The 10,249-nt window shown below is 37.3% G+C and overlaps 1 protein-coding gene across 1 annotated transcript; it reads left to right on the plus strand.

Moving 5' to 3' along the window:
- The first annotated feature begins 1,212 nt into the window (after positions 1 to 1,212).
- si:dkey-39a18.1 (uncharacterized protein LOC557637 homolog) lies at positions 1,213 to 7,070 on the plus strand. The gene is made up of 6 exons (XM_056748729.1): positions 1,213 to 1,440; positions 2,257 to 2,319; positions 2,540 to 2,642; positions 2,773 to 2,957; positions 3,041 to 3,163; positions 5,387 to 7,070. Exons 2-6 carry the CDS (start codon positions 2,273 to 2,275, stop codon positions 5,982 to 5,984), a joined length of 1,056 nt encoding a protein of 351 aa, XP_056604707.1. The 5' UTR covers positions 1,213 to 1,440; positions 2,257 to 2,272; the 3' UTR covers positions 5,985 to 7,070.
- The last annotated feature ends 3,179 nt before the right edge of the window (positions 7,071 to 10,249 follow it).

The raw sequence follows: 10,249 nt of genomic DNA on the forward strand, positions 1-10,249 counted from the left end.
GCCATCCCACTGGTTTTAGAAACAGAAAAACAGGCTTCACCTTATCCTAAACCTTTTGGCATGAAGGCTCCACACACTCACAACAATATATGCTATAGATCTTATTTTTTTTTGCTAATTGTAATGCTTGTTTTGTCTTGGGATCATTAGAACTCTTCTTGGAAGTTTGTTTAAGCCAAGTTTTATGAATTTTGTGAAGATATTTTGAAGAACGTTTGTAACCAAACAACCTCGTTCCCCATTGACTTCATTGTACCCAGCTAGCACATGTAAGTCTGTAAGACGTCTGCTGAAGATCTGGAAAACATCTGCCGTGTAAAAACATCTGCTAAACATCTATGAAAGAGCCGTTTTACATCTGTTAAATCATAAACATCTAACAGACGTCTTCTAGAGGTGCATCTGGCAGCAGACGTCTCGGAGATGTATTGCAGATGTAAATGCAGACATCAAATAAACGTCTGCCAGATGTAGTGTGCTATCAGGGTACGGACAAAAAAAACATTTCTCACAATATCATCTATTGTGTCCCACACAAGAAAGAATAAAAAAAATTGAACAACACGAGGGTAAATAAATGATGACTACATTTTCTTTTTATTCAAACTTCTCAGTTACATTTCAACTCGTGCTTTATTTCATGTGTTTTTTAATGCAAGACTGTGGGCACAAACTGTGTGTATATATAATGATATCTTTGTGAGCAAGCAAGCGAAACACAAAACAAAAAGCTAATCATTGTTAAAGATGGAATGTGTTTTAGGCGACGTCAGAATGTTTGACTGCGGTGCCCTATGGGTGAACGCAGCTGGAGACCGTGAAAAGCCTCGAGCTGCAGATTAATGCCTCCCTGCTGCTGAAGGAGACCCTCCACAGCCCGCCGAGCTCCCGCTCGTAGCTTCAAAGAACTAAGCTTAATGTTTCACCTCTAAGCTGAATTCAAACAATGCAGACTTCACCCCCCGATGAGCGATATAACTCCTATCATCTCTCTAATGATGCTTACACTAGCTCTGCGCTGGAAAAAATCTGCATGTTCAGGCATTCCAAATGTGATTTGGGCTACATTTGGCAGATGCTTTTATCCACGGTGACTTTAGTGTATTATACTTGTAGTATCTGTGTGTTTCCTGGGATTCAAACCAAAGACTGAGTTAGTCATACAGTAACAAAATGATAATTTGTGTGATATTATGCTGATGACATCAAATAACCTGAAATCATGGTTTTGATGTTAATGACCCAAATCATTTTAAAGGAAACTCGGTGTGAGGTTATGGGAGCTAACCGTCCAATCAGAAGGCAGGATGGCGGTTGTCTTTGATTTTGACTGGTCTGTTAGCGTGGTCATGGTAATGTCCTGATTTCAGTGAATTGTTCTCGGCGTGAGGCGGTCTGCTCTTGCTCCGAGCGGTCCTGGAGATATCCGGCATGCTTTTGGTAAGTTTTAGAGAAGTTTGTCATTGGATTTAGTGTTTGGCTAGTCATTTATTATTCAACTTAATCTGTTATAGTTAATAGGATGTTTCTCAAAGGTTCTGTTCAATATCATTTTGGATTATAACAGATATTCAAACCTATATAAAATCGTGTGACTTCGATATCCTTAAAGTGCACCCAAGAATGAAATAGGTCATCATTTGACATATTCTAGTCATTTCAAACCTGTATGGGTGCAAAAGAAGCTATTTTGAAGAAATTGATAACCAATTTCATTTTAGGGTAAACTGTTCCTTTCGTTATGAACATCTTAATATTTTGTTGGTTGAAAAGTAAATAATACAGTTTAAAATGAAAAGCTTTTGTAAAAACTAAGATGAAAATGTGTGGTTCCCCTATCATTATGAACAAAGGACCACTTTTAGTGCAATAAAGCACCTTTTTTTTATTGTATTGAAGGCAACAGGCAATATATTTCACGCTGGATTTAGTCTTCGATTAATATCTGAAAGCATGAGATTGATTTAAAACAATCCTGCCGCATCAGTAAAATACAAATGATCTTCACTGCGGCTGAATATATTTTTTCATTTTGCGCTTGTATTCAATTTTTGCAATAAAACACCTATTTATATGTTAATACACTAGAACGGTAATGGTATTCTTGAGCTCCTGTTTGTAAAGACAAAGGAGACTCATTTGTTATTAAACAATTATTTATAGGATGGAGAGGTTTTGGAAAAATTAATTAAAGTTTATTTCCTAATTATGAAATTTCTCAGTGGGCTCAACTTCTAACAACTTGTTATCTTCAAGGGTAAATAGAGTCGCAATGGGCTTTTCTGGCAGAAGCTGTGTCATGGATGGAAATGGAGACTGGTAATGCAAAACAAATGTTCATTTGTTTGTTGGAAGCTAGTACATGTTTTCTGTAGCAGCGACACTCTTACGTGGCCAATTTATCTCAAGTATTGACAAATTCTTATTGGACATGAATTGAATGAGCTTTCTGTTGTTTGCAGTTGTTAAATCTGGTGACATGTATAGTGTGAAATGTTATAGCCACAGTAAGGTTTTAAAATGCATGTTTTGTCAAAAGGCCTTCCAAGAAAATCAGAAAACACAGAAGCCAGTCTCCAAGTCGTGATGTTTCACCTGTGCCATCATATTATTCAGAACCCGTCTCATTCCTGCAGCGTCGGGTAACACTGCATCATCCGCCTCTATAAACATAAAGATCTTTAGCTTTATAAGTGCTCTTTGGTTTGCATGCACCCATATAATATTGTCCCATGCTTGTCACATGCAAATACCCATGCTTGTATCCCATAGGATGTAATTGCCAGCCTTCCCCGCCTCCCTGGTGTAAGACAGCCAATCAGGGATGAAGATGACGATGACGATGTTCGGAGTCACAAGAGCCTCCCAGTGATGACCACCTTGACCCTCCGACCCAAACACGAGAGGTCACACAAGAGTCAAGTTATTTCCGATCTACCTCCTCTCATAAGCTCCAGGTACTCCATACGGTCTATTCCGCATCTTTCTTAGTATCCTGTTCTCAGATCAGTCAAAGCAGGTATGAATGCGTGTGTAACAGGTGCAGTTTGATTGTGAAAGGCACCGGGTGTAAAACTGACCTCAAGCTGCCACCAATTACCAAATCTGGGAAGTTTCGGAAGGAAACGGACCCCCAGAGACCACCTTGCAGGGCTGGATGCAGGTATTGGATAATATGAACAAATTGAAGTGAGAAATTTCAACATCACTAGTTTAACCAAATAAAAGGGAAAGAAGTTTTCAAATAGGTTTACTGTAAACCTCTCCTCCTTCCGCTATTGGTCAGATAAACTGTTGGCTCCGCCTTAAACTTGTGGATTGTCCATTGTTTTGATTTATTAGTCATAATTTTGCTTCATAAATACATTTATTTTGATATTCTACAGGAAAAGCAGAAGCACATTAAGAAATTAAGTTTTGCAGTGTGAGCCACACAGTGTTTACACATTTTGGGGATATCAGCATATTCATGGCTTATACAGCAAAGAGAATATTCTCTGCATATTAAGCTGAACATCACAAAATATTATCTTTAAACAGCCATGCAAGTCCGTCGTATAAAAATCTTCCCACAGTGAAACTGTAAGCTCATAGGTGGAATCAGGGGTCTATCAGAAGTAAACCCTGTCTGAGAACAGACCTCACAGCTGAATTCACTGCTTTTACTCAATGGTCCAGAGGAAGGTTACGTTCTTTCACACTCGTGTCTCTGTAGGACGGAGACGCTTCTTTTTTCGCGTGCCTAGACTTCTTGTTGCATTAAGGGGGGTGTTCATTTAATTCCCAGAGCAGAAATGAAGAGGCACAGTCGATATCTCGCCCAGCAGATATGTGTGGAGTCATTTTCTGCTTATTAATGATTTAAAGCCTGGTTAGTCTCGGAATCACGTGGGAAAGCATTTTTCAGCTTCCTTCATTCATTCGAGGCTGCGAGGGAGAGCGCTGAGAACTCAGAAGACCATGCAGATTTCTATTCACTTATTATCAATCCCCACAGCTGCGCTAATAAAATAAGATTACGGTCTCAAAATGAAGTGGAATTAAACGGAGCAACGAAAATAAGAGGCTACTGCGAGGTTGTGAAGCATGAGATGAGGAGGATGTTTAAAAGGCTTCTCTTTGGTACATTCGCCGCTTATAATGTAATTTAAGAGCAGTGAGATTCAGTGAATCTGAGTTAGTAATAGAAATAAAGTAATTGGATCTTAAAGTGATTGAAGTCTTGAATTTTCTTTGAATAACTGTAGCAGAGTCAATAGTAAATATGCTTTGGCCTAGTGTCTACTGACAGTGTAGTTTGTGTCGATAGATACTAAATAAATGGATCATTCTTATGTTTTCAATTTTACACAATACTAGATTTGTCTGTTTGAGGAAGTAGTGGTTGTTATGAGAGTCTAACTCACGTTGTTGCCGAATGGTTTTCAAAGTGTTCTGAATGTTTAAGTTCATTGCTAGGACGTTGTTGTATGGTTGTCAATGAATTATTTGTGTTTAAGTGTGTTGCTAGGACGTTGTTATATCGTTGCTAATGAATTCTTAGTGTTTTAGTGAGTTGGTAGGATGTTGTTGTATGATTGCTAATGTCTTCATAGTGTTTTAGTGTGTTGCTAGGAAGTTGTTATATGGTTGCTAATGAATTCTTAGTATTTTCATGAGTTTCTAGGGTGTTGATATATGGTTGCTAATGTATTCTTATTGTTTTTCTAGGACGTTGTTATATGGTTGCTAATGAATTCTTAGTATTTTCATGAGTTTCTAGGGTTTTGATATATGGTTGCTAAAGTACTTAGTGGATTAATAAGGTGCTGCAATATGGTTATGTATTCTGTACCCACTCATATTCAGAGTGTATTCTGAGTGTTTCAGTGCATTGTTGTTTTATGATTTCTAATGTATTTTAAGTGTTTGCATTGCTGGATGTTGCTTATGAGTGCTCAAGTATTCAGTGTGGTTTGAACAGTAATGTGTTGCCATGAGGTTGCAAAGGTGTTGCTGTATGGTTTGTAGTCTAATTCGTTTTTAGTGTATTGCTGTGAGGTGCTTAAGTGTTGCTATATGGTTGTCGTAGCATTCTGAGCATTTTACTGCATTACTGTAGGGTTGCTATGGTGTTGCTACATGCTTGCTAAGTATTCTCAATTGTTTTTTCGTGTGTTGCTGTGAGGTTGCTATAATGTTGTATGTGGTTGCTACTGTACATAAAAATCTATTTGTAAAAAATGAACATATGCACTTAAGTTTAATAAGTTACATGCAATTGTTTAATGCTTATGGGTTGCAGGTTTAAATACCTAACCGCAAGAATGAACAGAAGTATGCAAGTAGTTTCCTGTTGAGAAAAGTACTTCAGCATCTAATTATTTTGTTTTGTTTATAAAAATAGGCTGGAGAAAATGAAAATGGATTCAGCTGAAACCATTCATGCATTCATCCATCCCAAAACTGTACCTGTGGGCGCTCTGTCTGCCAAGGTGCACAGTGTTAAAGGAAACGAGCCCTGCTTGGTCCCTGCCAGAGCTTCACGCGTGTGCCCGGGATCTCGTCTGACTTTCCAAAGTCCAATAGTGCAGGCAGTGTATCCTATCAATCCAGAAGGTGTGCAACACATGAAGCAGGCTGACAGAGCGAGCCGGCCCCTGAGGTCCGTACTGAAAAAAGCTCATGCATCCAACGGCCGAATGTTTGACTGCCCGCTGGCGGCACACCTGCTGGAGCCTTTCTCTGGGTTTCAGGAGCATCTCTGTCGCCAGATCCTCCACTCTCCTCTGCCTTATCGCGCGGTTCTGCCGCAGGTCCGCTTTCCTTGCCAACAGGACCAGGTGGATCTGTTGCCTATGTGTGGGGGTCCGTACAGCTCACTGATGGAACGCACTGTAGAGCTTTGCAAGTCTCAGGGGCGGATGTTTCCCAAGATTACCATGACCTGTCCAACGCCTTCTCCGAAAAATCTGTGTCCCACAGGGACGAGACATGCAGCTTGAGAAACTGCAAGGTCGTCCAGTTTAAAGATATTATTGCAGATTTGGAACTTTATTAAAACTAATCTTGACATTTACATTCATCCAAAGCGATTTAAGCTGCATTACGATCATCTGACTCTGCCCTATCAATACAATCACCAACATTCAATTTATTGTGTTCATAGTAGGAGACAGAAGAGCCAATAGAGACGCATGTGTCAAATCTCTGGTCACTTTATCTGATGGCTCAGCGATTAGTGGACTGGAACTCATACGACCCCAGCGTGCACAGCTTTGTGTAGTCAAGACACTGTGGAATCACACGTCATCTTTCATCTGGTTGCCATGGAAGCCTTGAGGATCATTAAGCCATGTGGACCCTGGGGCCTGTTATGTTCCACAGGAAGAACAGGAAGTGGCTCAAAGGAGTTTTATAAAATAATGCCCTACATTTTTCAGGGTGTCGAGACCCCTTTGGGTACATATCCTTTGTCTTATTGAAGTGGAACATAATCATTTTTCTTGGCCCTTCACTCTGTCGCTTTATATGTCTTTTATTTTTTGAAGCATAAGTCACATCAGTTTTCCAAGTTGGCCAGAATGTGCAGTACAATACTATAGACTTTCTTTAAAAAATAGTTCACATGAGAATAAAAAAGTACTTCTAAACCTGGTTATTTTTCATATTCATCCAGGTCAAATTAAATATGGTGCCTTGACTCAACAGTATCACATTCTTTTCTTTTGTCACCCAGGATTGACAAACGTGTGAATGTTTTATAATGATTGTCTGTAAGTGACTCCTAAAATTGGAGGATAAATAATACACATTTTGTAACAATTACAAAGGACATGTGAGTTCATTTTATTCTTAAAACAACGGTCCAATGACCAGCTTCAGTTTTTGACTTGACACTCTGTTGTGTAGCAGAAATAAACATGCTGACTAAATACACATTCATACTACATTTGTTTATAAAATGTACATTTTGTAATGAGTATACTATTCATTGTAATTTGAGTTCACATTGTTGTTCAAACAACGTTCCAATGACCAGCTTTATTTTTTTGTCCTGACACTGTGTTGCAGAAATAAACATATTTCATTTACAATGTGATTATGTTGTTATTCTGCCAATCACATGAAGCAACATTAATGTTGTACAGTAGATTTAAATCAAAGCATATAAATCATTTCAATGCATTTACAGATTAAAATAATCCTTAGAATACAAAATGCATTATAAGGACAGTCAATCGAAGAGGGTGTCAGTATTTTGGCTGTGGCTCTTCCTTCGAGCTGTTGTTTCAAAGATCAGTGTAAGAGAAAAGCAGATCTCAGGGCTGTCAGTACGGCCTCTGAACGCATGGACTGGAACGGCCAGACAAAAATGTCACACTGGTGAATTGTAAAGCGGGCCTGTGTACCCCACGGCTGGTTTAGCAATGACATCAGAGCGGAAGTCTAACATTCTTCACTCTTCAGTTCGAGCACTAGAATTGGTAAAATCGGTGAACTGTTTCTTGAATGCAGGGTTTAATGTAACAATCCCATCATGCTTATCACTTTTCCCAAGCCTAGGGAGAACAAGCATGCAACAACTGGTGTCTGACATCCAGATTCAGTGTGTGTGTGTGTGTGTGTGTGTGTGAGCATGTGACTTGTTTCCAAGGTGCTGTGATGGCTCCCTGGTTTATCGCTCCGATTATCTGGCAAGCCTTATCTCATACGCTTGTGTTCAGTGTGCGTTTAAACATTTTATAACTCTCATATATTATCTTTTTAGGACGATGAAGGAGTTGAAGTTAACCCATCAGAACCGAGCCCGAACATCACTAACCCTGTGTACGGACCCACCCGTGCACCAAAAGACCACGCACCAACGCTCAGCGAGTCTAACACGCAAACAAACAGCGTTTCATATATTTTCAATTGCTGAAAAACACTGCTTTTACATCACCATTTATAGGATATAGTACACGTATTGGAATAGGTCCTTCTTATCTTTTGCTAAAGGAGGACAAGCATGAAGTGATATCCAGTGGTTCCTATGACCTGCTCCAGGATAGCTGAAATAACCCCATCCAGCATATACTGACTGACACAGTAGTAAAACATCATGGTGCAGTTCTCTCAATACTACAAGAGACCGTCATAAGCACAATTTCACAATGACGGGACAGTGAAATACCAAGATTACACTGTAAAATCGAATTGTTCTGCGGTTGTGTATGAATATTTTTTGTGAGAATGTTTGCTTGTGTAAATATTTGTCATTCACAGAGTGACTAACCATTTCTCTACTCTGTTGTGTTACAGCAAAGTATAAATATCCAACTTGATGTATAAAAACCCATTTCTCTGTGACAAATTCTTCTGTGAAAAAAGGGGAGCAAGGCAAAATTGTATTGTCATTTTCTTCAGGCATTTGGCCTGCACAAGTTTTCTAAACTGAATACATAACACCAATTTCGATCTACAGGAAAATATGGATTTTTTTTCCATTTAGATTTTGATCAAACAAATCAAGATCATTTTAGATTATTGGATCAACATATTTATTTGTATGTTTTCTTAGAGGTGCACCTTTCCTAATACAAACTGGATGAGTGTCCATCGGACTAGGGATGCACCGAAACAATAATTCTTGGCCGAAGCCAAACTTGATGTGAAACACTTGGCCGAATAATACTGAACATGCTTTTTCACTATTGCACAAACTAAATAGTCAAAATGTGCTTTTTATAATTTGTCTTGCTTTTCAATAAAATACAAAACAACTTGATATAAAATTGAGTCACACAAAGGAAAGAAAACTAGCCCCCTCCCTTCATGTACAGACTATATTACTAAGCCCAATAACTGACTGCTAAAAGAATCTAATGTAAAACAGTTCATTAAAAAGTGTAATTCCACATTAGGCCTATAAACGAAAAATACGAATAAACGAAAACTGTTGGATTATTATAGGCTACTTTGCAAAAATATTTTAAGAAAAAACAAACATCAAATGAAAGAAATTCTGATGCTGACTGACAACCATATCAGTTCACGTCTCCTCCCAAACTCCGGCAACAAAAGCTGACTGTTAAGAGAGAGATCAAGTGCAGGACCTGATTGATGCAGATTAAAGGAACTTTCATAAAAAACAGATGCAAGTAATCTCCGCTGCTCTTGAAGACGAAGCGAATTGAGTGGTTTCTTAAATAAATATTAAACATCATCTATAAACTACAACTTCTGCTACTGAAACTGAAACTTCGGACGAATATCAATTGAAATGAAAATTGGAAATGATGACTAGCAACTGTCTCTCATAACATAGCCGTTTCATCACACAGGTGACCTAAGTAATAAATCACAATTCCACGCATCAAAATACAATACAATACAATACAATACAATACAATACAATACAATACAATACAATACAATACAATACAATACAATACACGCATCAAAATACAATACAATACAATACAATACACGCATCAAAATACAATACAATACAATACAATACACGCATCAAAATACAATACAATACAATACACGCATCAAAATACAATACAATACAATACAATACAATACAATACAATACAATACAATACAATACAATACAATACAATACAATACAATACACGAATCAAAATACAATACAATACAATACAATACAATACAATACACGCATCAAAATACAATACAATACAATACAATACACGCATCAAAATACAATACAATACAATACAATACAATACACGCATCAAAATACAATACAATACAATACACGCATCAAAATACAATACAATACAATACACGCATCAAAATACAATACAATACAATACAATACAATACAATACAATACACGCATCAAAATACAATACAATACAATACAATACAATACAATACAATACAATACAATACACGCATCAAAATACAATACAATACAATACAATACAATACAATACAATACAATACACGCATCAAAATACAATACAATACAATACACGCATCAAAATACAATACAATACAATACAATACAATACAATACAATACAATACAATACAATACACGCATCAAAATACAATACAATACAATACAATACAATACAATACAATACAATACAATACACGCATCAAAATACAATACAATACAATACAATACAATACACGCATCAAAATACAATACAATACAATACAATACAATACAATACAATACAATACAATACAATACAATACACGCATCAAAATACAATACAATACAATACAATACAATACAATACAATACA

The sequence above is a fragment of the Triplophysa dalaica genome, chromosome 5 (assembly GCF_015846415.1).
Source record: "Triplophysa dalaica isolate WHDGS20190420 chromosome 5, ASM1584641v1, whole genome shotgun sequence".
NCBI classification, from domain to species: domain Eukaryota; kingdom Metazoa; phylum Chordata; class Actinopteri; order Cypriniformes; family Nemacheilidae; genus Triplophysa; species Triplophysa dalaica.

Bases quoted from the DNA above. Each gene is read 5' to 3' on its own strand.
- si:dkey-39a18.1 (XM_056748729.1), top strand. From the start codon at position 2,273: ATGGGCTTTTCTGGCAGAAGCTGTGTCATGGATGGAAATGGAGACTG. The intron at 2,958-3,040 runs GTACTCCATACG...CGTGTGTAACAG, and splicing joins CCTCCTCTCATAAGCTCCAG to GTGCAGTTTGATTGTGAAAG. The intron at 3,164-5,386 runs GTATTGGATAAT...TTATAAAAATAG, and splicing joins CCTTGCAGGGCTGGATGCAG to GCTGGAGAAAATGAAAATGG.